The 19,592-nt window shown below is 38.1% G+C and overlaps 1 protein-coding gene across 2 annotated transcripts; it reads left to right on the forward strand.

Moving 5' to 3' along the window:
- Positions 1–14,754: 14,754 nt before the first annotated feature.
- LOC135717420 (17-beta-hydroxysteroid dehydrogenase 13-like) lies at positions 14,755–16,819 on the forward strand. 2 transcript variants are annotated; one of them, XM_065239503.1, is made up of 5 exons: positions 14,780–14,858; positions 15,313–15,357; positions 15,525–15,725; positions 15,782–16,108; positions 16,169–16,819. In XM_065239503.1, exons 2-5 carry the CDS (start codon positions 15,328–15,330, stop codon positions 16,610–16,612), a joined length of 1,002 nt encoding a protein of 333 aa, XP_065095575.1. In that variant the 5' UTR covers positions 14,780–14,858; positions 15,313–15,327; the 3' UTR covers positions 16,613–16,819. The 2 variants fall into 2 exon arrangements, with proteins under 2 accessions (XP_065095574.1, XP_065095575.1); XM_065239502.1 differs by lacking the exon at positions 15,313–15,357 and having other exon boundaries at positions 14,755–14,858.
- The last annotated feature ends 2,773 nt before the right edge of the window (positions 16,820–19,592 follow it).

The following is a 19,592-nucleotide window of genomic DNA, read 5'->3' on the forward strand; positions in this document are numbered from 1 at the left end:
TCACAAATTCCGGAAAGTATTAATTTTCCTTCACACCCACTGATAAATTTAAGGTATCTCAGAGTTGGTGCAATACTGGATTGCTGGTTTAAGTTTGCTGGCGCTAATCTCTGTTTGGGATCTCGGATTTGCGTCCGTTCGCTTTGGTTAGTGCCTTCCGACTGACTGCAGAAGAAGCTGGCTGGCTATCATCGACAAAAAAGTCCAGGAGAAGCTGGGTTGGGCCTCGCGAGCGGAAGAGATAAAGAAGTTATACATACACATAATTTTCTTAAACTCCACGGTAAGCGAGCGATTGCGGTTTGGTCGTTTATTTTCTTACCGTTTGTTGTTGGGTGCTATTGAATAAAAGCTCCCATGCTCAGTCGCTCAGACGTGTACGGTTCTTGTGAAAGAAAGTTCGCAGAAGATCATGATTTCATGAAAAATGTCGTTTGAAATTTTGCTGCTTGACTTTTTTTTTATTTTTATGCCTTCAAAGAGGAGTCTTGGTGTTCGCTCCTGATCATCTTGGACGATTGAAATTCTCAGTACTCAACTAGTAGTATGCTTTATCATGATCATGTTTACCATATAATCCACATTGATGTTCCTGGATCATCCACTCATTGGAGTCAGGCCGCAATGCAATAAGCCGTAGATTCCAGCAAATGTGGTTTTTTGTTCTCGAACAACTCCCAACAACTACATTCAAGAATTATATGCGCATAAAAAACATTCGATATGTACTGATCCATGTAACTAAACTTTCAATGTCAATCAATGGTAATCAACGAACATGTCTGGTATTTTGCTTATTCCTGCCCATTTGACTCATATGACTCAAAAGTGAGCTTGATCGTCTCGAATACGAATAGGAATCGATGAAAATTTTACTCAGACTACGAGTATGCTCACATACTAATTAAAATTTACATAGTTTTTTTTTTCTTCATATTCGAGTAGATTTTCAACTGAAAAACGCAGTAGGCTCTGCCAGCGAACGGTTGGTTTTGTTTTCGCTGGCGCTGATTTCATCTGTTTTTCGGATTTTTTTAATTGTACAAATCAAACAAATCAAGCATAATTTTTCAAAAGGACGTATGTAACATTGGATAGGAAATTAGAAACATTGGATAGCAATGTCTACATGAGATTATTAAATGCTATTTAAAAGTTAATGCTATTTTTTTAAATCTGTTTGTGCTATAAGTTGGATAAAGGGATAGCGTTTAAGAGAATTGTGAAAAATGTCGAGTTTTGCACACACGGACAAGACTTTTGATAAAACAAAATCATACACCTTTTACTTGCACAGCAAAAAAATAATTTTGATATCACATCAAAGTGGATGCACTACAATCATGTCGAAAATTTCATGTAATTTTTATGACCACATAAATAAACAAATGCAGTAAAAGCAGCGTAATGTCAGTTCATGCATTGTTTTAATGATAATTTTGTCCTTTTTAGCAAGTAATATTACACCATATTTTCGACATGATTGTAGTGCATCCACTTTGACGTGATATCAAAATTATTTTTTTGCTGTGCATGTTGCTGTCGGAAATACAAAAAACAAACATACAAACTTGACGCATTTGCTGATTGATAGTGGTTGCTTTGTTTTTTCACATACGACGCTTCACTGTGAGCGTATCTGCAGTTTTTGTGTTATCATCACATTTTAACAGTTAAGTCATGTTGACAATAAGAGGGTGTATCAACACCATTTTAAAAACAATGAAAGAAGGTCACATAGGGCATTCATTAAATATATTTTCCATATTGCATTACAATTTCAAACCTTGTTTTTCATTAACTCGTAGGAAAAGCATGTATTTTATATTCGGTTAGATGAAAAATATCGATTTGTTTATTTTTGCGACTTACGTCCTTTTGAAAAGTTATGCTTGAAATATTAGTTTTTGCGTGTGGATAAGTATAAATTAAGATCTATCACGTCTTAAGAAGTTTTTTTAGTGATATTGTAATTAACGTGAAAAATCTGGGACAAAAATTTGTTTCAAGTAGCTGTGTTGCTGTGGTGTCGCGTCGGTCGGTTTTTCATTTCGCTTGTTTTTGGTGCTTTGCCTCCCTCACAAGAAGAGTTTTACCGGGCATTTTTTTTTCTTTTTTTGGTGCTGGCGTTCTGCCTTCCGGAATGAGGTGTCAAACAAAAATTCAGTGCAAATGAAAAACTTCGAATGTGATTCAAAATGTCGTGTTGGGTTGTAAAAACAACGCGGAAGATTTTTTCGATTACCGCGAGTGAACAAACTGGTTCTTTTTTCGGAGGCAGAATTTGGTGAGATCCATCTGATTTATAATCAATCATAAATGCATATTTCCAAAGTTCTTTCCAAAAAGAATCAGATCGTCGATGAACGACCGAACTCCAGGAATATTTGCAATCATGCTGTCTATCAAGCGTTGGAATGCTCCTGGAGTTGACTTCACTCCTGTGGCGAGCCTGTTGAACTGGAACAATCCTCTGTGGAGTCGTCATCCACTTCCACCTGTAGGTAGGCATCCGAGAGATCAATAATGCTGAAAATGTAGTGATTGGCTTCCAATGAATCGTTTAGTCCCGTAGAATAATCCGCACAAATACGTACCCGTCCGTTTGGTTTCTGAACTGCTACAATTGGTGCTGTCCATTCTGAGAAATCCACTGGTGTGATGATTCCAAGATTCTGCAGACGAGTTAACTAAGCATAAACAAGTGGAACTGATCGTCTTGGAAAAAATACAGGTTTAGCTTCAAGCTTCAGGAAAAGTTCCACCTTTGTTTTGTTGCAATGACCCATGATTCAACTTGAACGTGTTTTGCTTGAAGTTGTCCTTAGATCCAAGCGGTTACAGATTGAATTGAACGGTACTGACCATAGGCTTAACAGGTCAATCCACTCAACCATACTATTGATAGCGGCCTCGCATTGGAACTCACCGATCAGACCTAGAGGTTCGTCGGACGCATTTACAGCTGATGGTAGCTTTGCTTCTGGATGGTTGAGCATTTTTCAGGTTGATTCGGAAACCACTGTAATGTTACTTGTGGAATCCAATTGAAGTGAAACTGCAACTCCGTTGATAACAGTCGCTACAAATTTCCTCTTTCTTGTTTGATTCCCGACAAAAAGACTTCTGGTTTGGGCTGAAGACTTGCTTTTCTTCCCCTTGAAACGCTTTTCTTGAGATGGCTTGAATGAGCTGTCCGGGGCTTTCTTGACGCAGCCGCAGTACCCCTCCTTATGGCCTGTTTGGTTGCAAGTCTTACATTGACGTGTAGAAAACAGGCAATCACGAACGAAATGCATTTGGCCGCATTGTCAACAAGGAGTACTGGGCGACTTTCCTTCCGCTTTCATCGAATGCTGTTGAAGCTTACCAGTTTTGTTCTCCGAAATCTCACGAACTGATGGCTTCAAGCTTGATGGCTGCTCAATCACCGTTGTGTCCGCTGTCAACAATTCGTTGAAATTCGTCGATCAGGGTCTGGAGCGTTACTGGAATATTGCATGACATGTCTCATAAATTTACATGATCTATAATCTAAACTTGTATGATATATGACGCTCCATTTATGTGCATCATAGTAACGGAAATTTACAATACTTTTTTTAGCTGTGCGCCATAGCTACACACTTATAGCGAATTCGTTTATTATCGGGGTTGGAACCAGTTCCAACCCAGTGCGAAACCGAACTTTTTGTCAGTGCGAACCTCAACCTGAGCTGGGTTTTAAAAACAAACGATCAAACTGACGTTTGTCAGAAAACAAGCAAACCTAATCTTGATACCCGATCCAGGTTGGAACTGAATAATAAAAAAATAATAATTAGAAATAACTACTTTTACACGAGACGTAATTTATATTGGACGTAAATCATAGAACGTAAATAAACATTTCATGTAAAATTAAGTGTTCTCAAACCGAAACATCAGCTAGTCGACGAAGAGAACGTTTGATTGAATTGATTTTCACGTTTCTTTCAACTCATTCTTATGTCAAGAGGCCCACTTACATGTGTCGGTCTCAGGGAACCGAAATTTACATGACTTTTTAGTAGTGTGTAATTATGTCTTCGCCGAAACATCTATGGAAAATTGAGGGCTGCGTACCATACCTTCTTGAGCGTAGAGATTGTTTCGGCGAACTGCAAGTCTTTAGGTTGCTGAGCAGGATTCCAAGATAATTCTAAAATAATGTCCTAAAGGATTCTGATATGAATTCCAAGGAATTTCAAAGGAGACGAATGAAAGTTCTGAATTCAATTTCTAGGTTATTCTTAAGGGCCACCCACATTAGATCCAGATCTGACGCGTTGCGACAAAGTGACAGCTAAATCTATTGTATAACTGTCAAATTTACGTCAACGCAAACGCATACGGATCTAATGTGGGTAGCCCTTTAAAATAATTCCATTAGAATTTGAAATGAAAATCATGAAGAATTCCTAGGTGATTCTGAGAAGCGGATTTATGGAGGTCGTGAGGAGAATATCAAGTAAATTTTAAGAATAATTCTATGCAATTTTGGTGAGTTGAACTGGTTCAATATTTTGGGCAAATTATGTTATCTAATTTTAAAAAATCCTATTTTATTTAAGCCACACATTCATTCAATGAGCTTTTTTGAAATAAAGGTTACAGCCTCCTATCTTCACATTCAAGTCCTTGTGAGTTACTGGATGTAATCAATTTTAGGACTGAACTGCACACTTAGAAAAAATGATGTAAATTTAGGTTCCTTGAGACTGACATATACGAGCGTTAATATTGACATAAAATTGAGTCATGATAGACGCGAAATGCAGCTTTTGAACTTTTCAGTCTCGGAGCACTTAATTTTACATGACATGTTTGTTTACGTCTCATCCTTTATGTCAACGATGTATTCCGTCACGTGTAAGATTAGATATTTCTAAGTGTGCGGTGTGGGGCCTTCCTTAGCTCAGTCGGTAAAGGCGCAGCTACAAAGCAAGACCATGAAAAAATCTCTTCAGTAATTTATCAACAGTATGATGTCGATGAATTCAATATTCAACACAATTTTCAACAATAAAAAATAATCTCGTTCAACACCACCCTGCACGGTGGATTTGAATTTAATTTTCTGTTTCCTCAAACTCTCTTCACTCTCTCCCATTTGCTTGGGTCGTCGAGTTCCATCGTCATCACCATCATCATAACGAGCAAGGCGAGGAACTCACCAGCCACCAGAGTGCAGTGCAGCAGCAAGATCAACGGGTTCCTCGTCTACTGTGCATACAAGTCTCTCCTGCACCACCGAGAGCTATTCATCTTGCAACTCTTTTTGTCACCTTTTTCTTACTTCGCTCGTCACCGTCAAACACTCAAACACACCTCCCACGTGAGAATCATCTCGCCTTATTTTTTAAAGCTGGCTCTTCCGTCTCTGCACAGTTGGTTCACATAGAATCGAGAGTCCCCATTATGAAAGGCATCACGGCATGCTATGCCTATGTGATCGACAAACCGTGTACATCGCAGCAGTCCAACCAAGCAACCAGTTCAGCTGGTTACTTGGCAACTGGTTCTTCCGACTGTGCATATCAGAGAAATTATGCTATCACGAAAACCATTGTTTTCCGCCCTGCTGCTGCTGCTGCATAGAGATGATAATGATTACAGCTGGAAACTCCATAAACATCAAAGAAATAAAGTAGTGGAGTGTTTAGATTATTTTCTTCCTCCGCCTTCATGCATCACGGGTGTGAACAGATTACGGGTGAGCTGATAATGGCTGAGAACTTCTCAGTCATTACCACCGTCATCGTTGCCCCATCTGTCGGCCTAGATCGTTTATCGTACGTTAGGGAAATTTCATAGCAACCATGAGCTGATGAGCTGCACGGGTCTCTGGAGAATCGAGAATGCATCACGACTGCAACTGATGGAAAGGGAGCCAACGGGTGCCAATAACCTCTTTATGCCTCGGAATGACCATGGCCGCGGCCGTAGAACGGTTAGTGAACACTGATACCGTTCCTGTAGATAAACCGGGTGTAAATGATGGCTTGTATAGATAATGCGCGTTCTATGTCAACTAGGTACACAGGGTAGTTTACAAAGACAATAATTGAGATGTTAGAACTGAACTTTAGTATGCATCTGTCGTGATGACTTGCTAACATCATTATCTTGAGCTACATACCGTTGATAGTAAACATTTGTTTTCCAAACGATTTTTAGGTGGCCTATCCATCTGTTTATGGCTAATGAATAAACATTGCTTTAACTCCACAATCGTTAACTCCTACAGCACCAACAATTAAAAAACGCAGCTAACCGCGAAAGCGCGAGGATTAATTCGATTTTCCAACTGAATGATTTACTTGTGCTTTGTTTGAATACAGCTGGAAGCTCTCTGGAGTAGATCATAGTAATCGTTTATTTACTGCTTCTTGTAATCCCGCTGCTCCCATCTACCAGACAGTTGCTCGCAACAGTGGCCTACTTCGATGAGAAACTTCTCTTCATCACGTAAATCTGCTCCCTTCGCACAGTAATTACCAGCTAAAGTGGAATTATAACTAAGGAGAAAAGGTGGTGGCCAGCAAAAACGATTTATTCGGTACTATTTCAATAATCCAATTCGCCTGGACCAATGTTTGTTTTCAATGGATAGTAATTGAACGATTGTTGGGTAGCATTTTCCGACGGAACGTGCTTGTTTCCTTGTTTCTTACAATATTCCTCTGAATCTAATTGGTAAATTATGCTACAAATCTCTAGGCCCACAAATTATTCTCCGCCAAAAATTCAAGCTAAGCTTGGCAATGATCGTGAAGATGAAAGCAAAGATGCGCGGGCTACATGAAATCATATGCTGCTATTGATTAGTGGAAAAGGCCGTGGAGGATCCGTTGTCGGTCGATCTGAGCGGTGATTTCAATATTTCGGGTATATGAATATAGGTATGCTCGAGATGATGAAGATCGTACTAATGGTGATGTTGATAACATGAATTCCGAAGTGGTACAGACAGAAAACCGATAGCCGCCCGATCGGTCTATAAATGGCCTAAGATGTGTCGAGTTCGATGAACCCGATTTATTTGATGATTGTTTGGATATGATGTTAGATTTAATCGCACCGTGCGCAGAAAACAACTTTAATTTTTTTTACATCGATGTAGTAGCCTACGCGCGATTTGGGATCCAGTACAGTTACCACAGTGACGAGACTGCGTCAGGTTATGCCACCATCCGCAGGAGCGAAAGTGTGAATCGGTATAGGCAGGTAATGGTAAAAAAAATTAAGCTTTTTAAAGTGCCAATATGTCTCTCGCTCACCCCTTGCATATTTCGACCCATGATGCGGAATTGGCTTGTGCCTTCAAATGAGGAGGTTAATTTCACAGTGCGGGTTTCCATCAAATTTCCTCAACAATAATACACGGCCGATGAGAGTCGCTTAGAAACTGAGTCGAATTCAACTCAAAATTTAAAAAAAAGGTGGGGTTACTAGTGAATATGAGGAAAATCTACTAAAACTTTGCTCAGTCTAGAACTATACTAATACGCGTATCTGTCAAAAGATAAGCAATTATAATGGAATTGAAAGCTTTTCATAAAGGAATTTCGTTAAGAGGTTCGACAAATTTAAAGATTTTTCCTGAATGTTTTTCCTGGGAAACGAGGAAAATTTTACTCATTCACTGAGTAACTCCTCTTTTTGAAATTTTTAGTCAAATTCGACTCAATTTTAAATTACTCTCACTGGCTGTGCAGGGTATAATTGTACAGAGGATTTCAATACGCGGCAAAAGGGTACGGCACTGATCGACCGGTCGGCCGACCTAACAGACACCCTTTCGACACCGGAACGAAGTTGGCCATAGGCGGCTAAGAGGTATTACCGAAGCTTTTTATCCGGCTTTCTTCGATAGTTTCGGGAGAAATTGCATTCTGCGCAGAGCAGCCGATAATTGGCACCCGAACTGAGCGTATGTAAATTCATATATTTTTCGCCCATTTAGAATGTGGTTTTTGATTTCGATTGGTGCCATGAAAGGCGAGAGGAAAGTGTAATAAATTTATATTTATATTGGACTTCGGCAGATTTATGATGTAAACAGCTCGTGGAAATGGGGTTTAAAGTGATTGCAAGGGTAAGAGAAACAAATGATGTGAGTTTACATACATTTCAATGATTGCACGAGATTTAATCACCTAGATATCAGGGATTTTTTGTTATTTGATTGCGCTAGCAATTGTAGTTGCCTACTGCCCTGCTGTTGTAGTCCTAATTTCAATAGAGTATAAGTGTAGTAATGCGTGTGAATTAAATTATAAACTGAAACATTGGGTTAAGATCTAATATGGTGGTGGTTTTAACAACACATTTAATGTTTCTATCAAGTTGACTTCTAAGTTATTTACCTTTCCATTAGTTATTAACCTTTCGTTTGATATGATAAATAGTCACAAACTGATGAGATATTGTCTAACACTGCTTCATATGATTCCAATTCCGTCATATGAGTTTCAATTCCATCCAACACACAATGAAACGTCATTGGATTTGATTCGCTAGGAGCACTTCTTTTGTTTTTGAGCGGATTCCTACGTCAACAATTGAAACGGGTGGATCAACCATTTATAGTCAATGGCTTTAAACGCGGATTTCTTGTTAATCAAAATACATTCACGCAATCTAGCACCAGTTTCTGATAGAGCAAACTTTCTTCAATTAAAACTAGATAATTTGAACGGAATCTTGAACTAGTGCTATAACAACGCTATAACCATTCCAAATTATCCAAGGAATTAAATTGTGTTGGTCCTGTCTTTTAGTTACCTCTGAAAAATCTTATTTTGCCTGATTCTCCCCTCATAGTTGAATAAACTCCTATATCATCGAGGGGGGCGACGTCTAAATCTTAATTCTAGATGCTCAAAAAATCTCATACTAGCGAATCAATCTTCGTAAAATCTTCATTCATTTCTCGCATCTACTTGCATCGCGCATCATCTTGTTGCAGGAAATCTTCAGAATCTTCATCAATCTTCTTTCTATCTACTCAACTTGTCCCCCTCGTGTAGCATGCGGTTATAAAAATTGGCGCCATCAATATTACACTCTTGCGCTGCACTAATGTAAAAATGTCCGGAGAATTAAATGGTGATGGCCCCATCTTGGGCGGACTTCAGGAAATGGTAAATTTTCCCGATTCCCCCTCAAATGGTTAAAACTAAATAAAGCGAACGGAATCGTGAATTGACGATTTAAATATTGAGGGAAGTCGGGAAAAACGAACCATGCGTTTTTAGAGTTTGGTGTCTACCTGTAGAAGAAATTAAATGGTCCCTGTTTGTAGTGAAAACGTTGATTAGAGGGTAGTCCCTATTTGATATTGAATCCGGAATCTAACATTTTTATTTGAGGTTATAGGAGTTCTTGAACTGACTGCAGTAAACCCCTATCTGTGATTTCTATATAAGGGGTACACTTTGTGAAAACTGAAAATGGAACATGTAACGAAATCATGAAAGATTTTGAACGTTAATAACTCATCTGCCCCTGAACCAATTTCAATAATTTTATCACCAATCGATCAGAAATACGACCGTTGATTTTCAAAAAGAAAAGTGTCAAGCATTGTCCAAAACCGTCGAAATAACTAACAAATCCACCAATTGCGTACATGGATATGCTGCTTCCCCAACACAGTCATCAGAGAGTCGTTAGTAGTCGAAACAAGTTGAAGTGACATTCGCCTCCGATCTTCGGGCGTGCAATTTCGTAACATTTTGCACACTCATCGCCATATTCAGAACCACACGCCCCCAACGACCATGTTCTGAGGATAATTTTAAATTACTAGAAAGGTTCAGAAGATAAAATCAAGGAATTATGATTATAATAAAAAATATAGAGGGATAATTTAAAAGGGATTTCTGATAGAAGTTTTGTGTTCAAAACAAATTTTTAGAAGTATTTCAAAATAATATAACTTTATAAAAGTTGCAAAGGGATTTTATAGAGGATTCCAAGGGTATGGTTGTTAGAGTTTCAAGGGAATTCCAAAGAGAATTCCAAGAAAATTTGCTGGCAAGTTTAAGGAGATATAAATATAAACCTCAAAATCTATTATGGTAACTGCACATCGTCGCTAAAACACTACCGCCATCTGTTGAGTATACTGTGATGGGTAGTACAATGAACAGATGGCGGTAGTGTGTAAACGTCAAACGCAAGGGAACTTACTATGCGCGACACAAGTGGTGATACTATCAACTAGAAACCATTTAAATTGATTATGTCTATTTGTCTGTGGTAACTGGTTTAAATTGAGTTAAGAGCTGTAAAGTGTTAGAAGCGGATTTAGTGATTCAAGAACAATGTATCACAATTGTTCTTAAACAGCTTATAATACGTTACATCTTCCTAGTTTGAACATGGCATTAGACTCACCGGAAATTATTCTAAGCTTCGATTAAACTATTTTCAATTTTTGATTTGAAATTGGTTAAGGTGAAAATGCATGGAATCCCTCCACTTCGCGTTTTCACTGGCACTGATCTCATCATCCAGAAGTCATACAGATCTGAAAGTTGCTGCGGCAGACATATAGATCCATTTTGAACTTTGTCACTTAAGAGTATCGTCAAATGTGTGCCCGTAAAAATGCGAAGTGGTAAAACAAATTGAATGGAAAATAGATTCCGTCTATAGTGTCCTTAAACCAATTGCAAAAGTAACACATAAGTAGTAACACCCCTCTGTAAGGGATGGCTCCCATACAAATGAAACAGAAATTTCTGCATAACTCGAGAACTAATCAAGCAAATGGGACGAAATTTAGCATACGGAGGTTATAGGAGGTAGCCCCTTAGATAAGAAGGGGGGCACGTACAATATATTGTATGCTTTTTTTAATTGGCGCATAGACTCAAGCTAATATTGAATCCAGATCAAGGCCGGACACACTCAGCTAGCGATTATATAATAACTAAGCAATCTCAGTTCATTAAAGATACAAAATCTTCATTAAAATAAAATAAAGAAATTGTGATTTTTCAGAGAATCATCCTGAAATGCAATGCACCATAGTTCAAGTACAGAAAACAGACGTCCAAGTTCGATCAGAAACTTGTGTAAAGTTAAGTGGAAACGTCGCCGTTACGTACCGCTAGCATCTCCTGATTTCCTCTATAAATATATCACTTTCGACCAATTGGGCGCTAGTATCGATAAATTATCTGTTGAAAATTGTCACTTGGCGCTACCAGCACTTAGTGTCTAGTGTAAGTTTTGCAACGCCAGCGCCATCATGTTGTCAAAGAGGGTTTTTAAGTGGGGAAGTCACCGTTAGTGGCGCTTAAGTCAAATAGGAATCTTTACACAAGTTTTTAGAGAAATTTTGGAGCTTCAACGTCTGTTCTCTGTGGCTATCTTTTCAATGATTGCAACATGTGAATAATGCAGAACAAGTTTAAAATTGTTCTAGAGCCAAATTGGTTGGTACTAGTCTTAGAGTTACCTCTATGATTGCACTACGTAACTTCGACGGCCATTTTCTCAATGCCTACTAGTTTACATAAGGGACTAATATGCGATTATAGGCAGCATAGACTTCTCTGAATGCCCAAGTATTAGTGAAGAACTTTGGGTAATTTCTAAGTATATGTGAGGAACGGTAGTATATGTACATGATTCTCTAGCACTTATACTTATGATTTACTAAATTCTTACACTCAAGATTTTGGATTCTTTTTCTGGCTGATTTCAGCTGAACATATTCTATAGTGAAACAAGAATTAATTGTCTAGTTTTTTTATGTTCAACAATTACTCCTTATTTGTATATCTGGCATGTTCAAATAATATTGATCATTAAATCTACTATTTCCTTATTCAAATTGTATTGAGATGCATTGAACTACCAAGTTGAGTCATGTCATATACCACACAGCAAAAAAATAATTTTGATATCACGTCAAAGTGGATGCACTACAATCATGTCGAAAATATGGTGTAATATTACTTGCTAAAAAGGACAAAATTATCATTAATACAATGCATGAACTGACATTACGCTGCTTTTACTACATTTGTTTATTTATGTGGTCATAAAAATTACATGAAATTTTCGACATGATTGTAGTGCATCCACTTTGATGTGATATCAAAATTATTTTTTTGCTGTGCATGGCAAAAATATGTTTTCGAATTCCAATGAAATAACTTCCCTGCTCTTTGGTCAGAGAGCGCATACTGCGTCTGGCGTATGGGAGAGTTATTGCAGTTACATCAACAGTGCATGAGAAAAATGCTAGTACTTTCGCGGATTACCCGATAGTGAAGATAAGATCACAGACAAGAAGACATAACGCTCTCAAAATGTTCATAGAAATCACTTTTAACGGCTAATTTAAATGTAGTAGTATCACCACCTTGGTTGATAGTACCGCATAATAAATTACCTTGCGTTTGAAGTTTGCACACCCAGATTCGAAAGGGGGAGGGGGGGGGGGGGGCAATAAACATAAAAACAAAAACATAAAGAATTAGGTTAGACGCCGATTAGATGAACACCATTATACCGAACGCTAAAATACCGTGTGGATTACTAGGTCGATCATCGTTTAACCGAAACTGAATTTTCAGTCATACTTCGGCAAATGTCATCGGTATTTTATGAACTTGTATAAAAATACAACATGTTTATAAATAATTTATCCAGGGCGCCACAACTTTTCAAAACTCTAGGAATTGGGTTAGGAATTAGAAAAAAAATGCGTTTTTGATTGCTTTTAGACTATTCTGGAATGAAGTTCTACACAAAGTGGACAGTTTTATTTTGCTTTGCACCCAATTGTGATGATTTGAAAAATAAATATTCACAAAAAAAAAATTTCTAACACCCTTTCCTTCAAATTTTCACCATCTGCTTTTGAAATTTACTCTATAGTATTGTTGGTATTCTCATGAAACCTCGCACTTCAGTTTATTATATGTTTAAAATACTCTAGTTGTATTCATTACAATTCCTTTGGTAATTTCTTCAGATTTACCTATAATCATTTTTCAGAAACCTTTTGAAATTCAACTATTATTGAAGTTTTCATGAAACCTTCCTCAGAACACTCCTGAAAATTTCCTCAGAACATTGATAAAATTCTTCTTAGAATGTTGCAAAGGTTCTCCTTAAAATTCCCTAAAATTTATTAAGAACCCATTGAAATTATCTCTCGAGCTCAAAATTTCTTTAGAACTCTATCCAACATTGTCAATCTTTAAAGTGCCAGACTGTTGAAAAACAAGCTAATTAAAAGAACTTTAAAAATATGTCAATATGTCAGATTCTTGGTGAAGTTTTAGAGTCATTGGAGTTTCATGCAAGAGAAAAAAATCAAAGTTACAAATCTGAATAATAATTCTCAGTCTTTCAACAAAAACTAGGAATCATATAAGAATTATAAAAGAAGAAAAAAAGGTATTGTTTTTTTTGAGTTTTCTGAAATAATGAATCTAACTTCAATCTCATTCGGAAACTCAAACGAATGTGGAAGTTATACATTGAAAAAAATGACAAAGGCTAGTTAAACTTAAAATTAAAACTTTTTTTCTAGATACTTGAACTCCGTAGCACTTATGAGGATGTCGCTGAGTCGGTAACCTCTCGTTAAGTAAGTACTACATCAACATTTCCTTCCCTATCCCTAGTTACGGTTTATTGAATAGCCAATGTTTATTCCCCAGCATTATTACTGAAAGCAGTCTTGATGCGAATTGCAAAAGAGATTAGAATGTCGCTGGTATCTACGAAGTATACAGTAGCAACGCTAACGTCAACGATATGAAAGCTTCATTATCTAATTCTCAAATTTGATTCAAAGCAGAGCAGAACTCTCAATAATGATTTCATGTATAATTAGGTAGCTCATTACAAATTTCAAATTATTTCCAGCACATTCTATATCATTTTGTAGTATCGTGACCAACTCAATCCAAGAAACTTCTAACCACTTACCTCAATCTTATCAGTATCCCTTCCCATGGCGATCATGTAGCCTGCATGTGGCGAGTCAGCCATCCTTTACTATCGACCTTGGTTTGATTTGCGCTGTTACTGCCTCACCGCTGCAAAATGAAAATTTATGAAAAATTAGTGTAAAGACAGTGAATTGCTGTTTATTGGTGGATTATTTTATAAACAATGTATTTATTGATATAAACCTATGGTCGTGCCCAGTTTAATAACCCCACTATAACGAGACGTGTTTCATGAGACATCATTCATGCATCGATTTGATGAGTCAGTTCCAATTTATTCTTTTAGCTATTTTCCTTCTATAATTGGGTATGATAATCGTCTTCTTATTAATTTGTTTTTCATTTTAAACCGCCGACTTCACATCGACGCTGTTACTTCAGTACTTTAATTTTGATTGGGTTCACATTTAATGCTGACGCAGCATTGCGGGAGCCCCAGTAGGCATTGTTTTAGTACCATAACTGGCACATCTCCCCTATATGAAACGAATGTTCATACTTGGTTCATACCACCTATGAAATTAAGCATTGATTCGACTGTCAGACGTCCAATCGTTCACATGTTTTGCTCTGGCCATTCGTAAATCACCACCCGAACGACCCATCAGCTGGATTTGACAGCTGCGGTTAAAGTCTCTCTGTTGTATACCTTCATACTATCTATATAGACGCTGACGCTGGGTGCATTCAGTTTTCAGTACGTATCTCTATTTTTAAATTCTCATATCTATAAGATTAGCGACCTCGCCGAAGGTCGGTGTTGTTTCGCGTTACTCCAAAGGGAAAAGACTTCAGTTTCGCCAAGACCTTTGCTCCAGGTGTGGAATCCTGCGTTCAACTGCAGGAAAGGTGAGTTCATTTATCTGAAAACTTGTTTCGATTAAAAATTGATATTATCCTTTGAGTTTGAACCGTTCTTATCAATCTCTACCTAAGACGTTGCTGTCTAGTGTGTCAATTGTAGCCTCTTTATCAATCCATTTATTTGATTGCCTTAGCACAAGCAAGCTATTGGAGGGTGTGGGGGGCAAAGGTCGTTGAAAAAAAAAGAAAACAAATTTTGGAAGTGCTATGATGACGCATTGCATTTGTTGTCTTAATTAGATTAAACCTCGGTTTGTCTCGTTCTCTTTCGTTCGGTGTGTCGGTGCTCTAGTGATTTCCCATCCCGTCTCCTGCTATCGCTTATTTCATTCCTAACAAAGTGTGGCTGATGCTTATACATGTTTGAATTTTCTCCGTTTCTTGTTCCTTCTACTGGTTCACAACACAATCTAATCCAAAAACAAAAAACACACAAAAGAAGCCCTCTTCGAAGATGTCTAGTCGTGAAATGATAATCAGACATGTAAGTAGATGGACGTTTCTATTTGAAGCTTTGTAATGCATGCATTTGTTGTACTTAACTACTTGTGTTTACGTGCAAGGGTCAAGGTCCTTGCATGCTCTGGCGTATGCATTCGGACGAAGCTGCTAGTTGTGTGTTGAAATTTGAACAAGATGTATCTCTTCCAGGAGTCGCAAGCATCCTACATACCGAACTGGCTCGAGTGTCATAGGAAACCGGTCACCATGATCCTTCGGTTGTACTCCAGCGTCATCCTGGTCTGGGACTTTTGCATCATCGTGGTGTTCTTTACCATGCAGATGCTCCGATCACTCTATCAGATGATTCGACTTCCGAAGCGCAAATCCGTAGCGGGAGAGATTGTGGCGGTAAGTGTTAGACCACCCTAATGTTGACTACTCATTTAACCACTTTCATTTGGCAGATATTCGGCACCAGTCGTGGCGTGGGACGTGACTTGGCGCTCCAGCTGGCCGAACTGGGTGCCAAGGTGGCTTGTGTTGATATCAATTCTACGGAGAACGACATGTTAGTGAAGACCATCAACGGCAGTGGCTACATTGCCCATGCATTCGAATGTGATCTGACGAACAAGAACGACATCATCCGGACGACGAATGCCATCGAGAAGCGGTTTGGTCACATCACCATGTTCTTCCACTGTTGTGGAGTTCCCAGTCCAAGGTCACTCGTCGCCGAACCACCACCGATTCAGACCACGCTGAATCTGAGCGTCATCTCGCACTTTTGGGTACGTACTAGAATGAAGAGCTATTCAAATCGACAGAACCACTAACTATTACTCTTCCAGTTACTGGAAGCGATCCTTCCGAAGATGAAACGCAACAATCATGGCCACATCGTGTTTCTCACTTCGGTAGCAGGCCTAAGTGGAGTTAAACATCAAACGCCCCTATCCGTCGCTCAGTTCGCCGTTCAAGGCCTATTCGAATCGGTGCTGGACGAGTTGCGCATCGAAAAGTTCCTTAAAACCATTCCCATTTCGTTGGTTCATCTATATCCGTTTGTCCTGACGGAAAACTGCCGGAACGACATCCGAATGCGCATTCCATCCGCTTTTGGGACCATCCGATCGGAGGACGCCGCCCGGAAGATTATCGACGGTGTCCGTCGCAACGAACTGGAGATCAGTATTCCCAAGTATTGCTTAACGTTGTGTCACGTGTTCAAATTACTCCCGCGACGTGCGACGTTGCTGCTTCGGGAGCTCTTCGACACCGGAGTGGACTTCTAGTATCTAGGTTTCAATTACTGCTGATATTTTTGCCATATAGTGATTCTAATCGTTGGTTGTTTTGACATATCTAGAATTTGACAAGCATGTTACCTAAGACTTGAATTACGTGTTCTATTTTAAGGTTTGTATAGGACTTGTTAGGAATATTTGAAACCTTCAAGTGAAGTGATGAATTCGATTAAATATAATTAGACATGAATTGAAGCACTTTTGTTTGTTTTGTTTCGTTGTTTGATATTCACAACTGATTCGACTGGTTCGTTGTTGTATGTTCAATAAAAAAAAAAGAGTGTGGTATCTAACAGCGGTCTTGACGTAAAGCGAAATGAGTGAGTCCGTATTATTCATGCATAGTCAGTACACGTAGTGGCTCCACCCATTTGTTGTTGTACCGTAAAGATCTGTAATTCTGCGCAGTTTTGAAAATTTCCAAAATAATTATAAATTGTAGATAATTTGAATTTAATTGAATACATGTTAACTACTACGAAAAGCGCGGAATATGGAGAATTATGGTACTCACCAAATAAATTATTATAACAATATGATCTACTCTATCGCTGGCCAGTCATGGATACTAAAATTATTTAAGTAGAATTAAATAGAAGATAACTTTTTTTGCTGTTTTATTTAAGCATTCCGCTAACAACCCAATGTCATTACTTCATAATAAGTAGGGTACAAACGATTTCTTAGATAGCAAAATTTTACATTGAATCAAATGGAAAACTAATACTGCTTTCAATTGAATCAATTTAATTACTGATTTTGCATTCCTAAAATTTTACTGAATACGGGCCCGGCGGAAATGGTTAACATCCATCCATACTGAAATACTTGAGCTCAAATCATACCCCGCACAAGTTAAGAATTACCTAAAATGTGTTAAACAAAATAAGTAAACAATAATCGTTAGTTCAAACGACAGATGAAATTAAATTAAATGTTCAACAAGTCGTTAACAGCAAAACTTGAAGTTAAGTTGCTTTCATTTAAGAAACTCTTGACTGCATAATGATATCAGACTTATGTCGCGTTAATTGAAATCAAAATAAATTTTCATCATGATAGGAACTGCAAATTTTAATATCGATTTGCTTTCATTTTGTTAACCGACTTAAGTCCGTCCCACTAGCCGTCTCGTGAAGTGTAGAAAAATGCGAAATAATCTATCAACGCTTAATGATACCAACTCTCAAGGGATCATCAACATATTATGTAAGGGGTTTTGAATGATTATTAGACTCCCCCTCCCCCCTTGTAAGATACTGTACGATTTTCAGTTAACCCCCAACGAGGATCATTTCCAGTTTTTTATAGATGTGATTGAATTCGAAGCGTAATTCAATGGGAATTTGGAGGAAATACTCAGGGAACGTTAAGGATAATGCCCGGAAAATTGACTGGAGAATTACAAAGGAATTCAAATGAAACATTCAAGAGAGCTCTGGCAATTTTAATGTTCATGAATTATAGCTAAGGTAATTTTGGAAAGAATTCTTGTGAGAACTTTTTGCGAATTCTAACAAGTTAAAAATATTTCGCTGAATGGGTGAAGCAAGCTCATCCACAATGATCTCGATATTTTTTCTGCAATTTTATTTTTCTCTTGCACAGAAGTCAAACCACTGATGAAATATTAGCGTTTATGTAATTTGGTAATCGCAATGGCCTGGTATAGCTTATCGAAAGCTGCTGACAAGTGGGTATATATGACGTCTGTTTGGACCCATTCAGTCATACTTTCCGTGATATACGATGTAAGGCACAGCAGATTAGTGGCGGTAGAACAACCGGAAATGAAGGCGTGTTGATCAGCACTTAAATACTGCTTACAATGAAAAAGCAAAGGCTCCATCTAATCTAATCTAACAAACGCAGCCAGAACGAGAAAGCATTCTGGTAATGACGCAAACATCAAAACGACCTCCCTTAGCTCAGTCGGTAAAGACGCAGCTACAAAGCAAGGCCATGCTGGTGGTGGCTGGGTTCGATTCCCGGTCCGGTCTAGGAATTTTTCGGGTTGGAAAATTTCTCGACTTCGCTTGGCATAGAGTGTGATTGTAATTGCAACACAATTATACCTCTATGATTATACTATGTAATGCAAAAATGGTACAGGCATCGAAAGCTCTCAATTAATGACTGTGGAAGTGTATCTTAGAACACTAAGTTGAGAGCCCGCAATAAGCTAATATGCGATAAGTAATAAGCTTGAAATACACAGAAGAAGAAGAAGAAGAAGATCAAAACGGTCAGGTGACTGCGTTGGGTTGGGTTGGAAGGATGGGTCAAGTTTGTATACATGATGGATCACAATCTCCTGTTCCCCCGCTTCCAATGTGCATTGAGGTCCCCAACAACCGTGCCAAATTTGACCGCAATGATCTGGATTTGCGGTAGAATTTTATATGTTGTATGGTAAACGAAGCAAACCTATTCATTTGATTGCCGAAAATTCAAATATTTCTCAAATTTCACCAAATCTCGGAAATAGTGTGGGAATACTATGGAGAACAACTTTGTCGACGACTGCAAATCGATTAGACTGCTTAAAAAAGTTATTATAATAGTTTAGTCCTTGGACAAAGTTGTTTTGTAAAGTATCCTCAATCTATGTCCGAGATTTGGTGACATTTGAGCAATATTCGAATTTTTGGTAAGCAAATGAATAGGATCGTTCCGTTGCCCATACATTTTCTCATACAAAATTACAAATTCTCCCGCAAATTGAGATTATAACCAAGGTTGCAAATACATTTCAGCTAAAACAATGTTTTTTTTAATGATGAAATAATTAGATGCTATGATCATATTTTGAATAAGTAAGATACAAGAAGAGGTTGCAAAGAATGTGTTTGACGTATTAAACCTGTTTACTTCACTTCATGAGAGTCACAATCAGCGATTTTTCACATACACACTCACTCACTCACTCACTCACTCACTCACTCACTCACTCACTCACTCACTCAGC

This window comes from Ochlerotatus camptorhynchus, unplaced genomic scaffold (genome assembly GCF_037179485.1).
Source record: "Ochlerotatus camptorhynchus isolate MF236.1 unplaced genomic scaffold, CSIRO-AGI_Acam_v1.1 ptg000055l, whole genome shotgun sequence".
NCBI classification, from domain to species: domain Eukaryota; kingdom Metazoa; phylum Arthropoda; class Insecta; order Diptera; family Culicidae; genus Ochlerotatus; species Ochlerotatus camptorhynchus.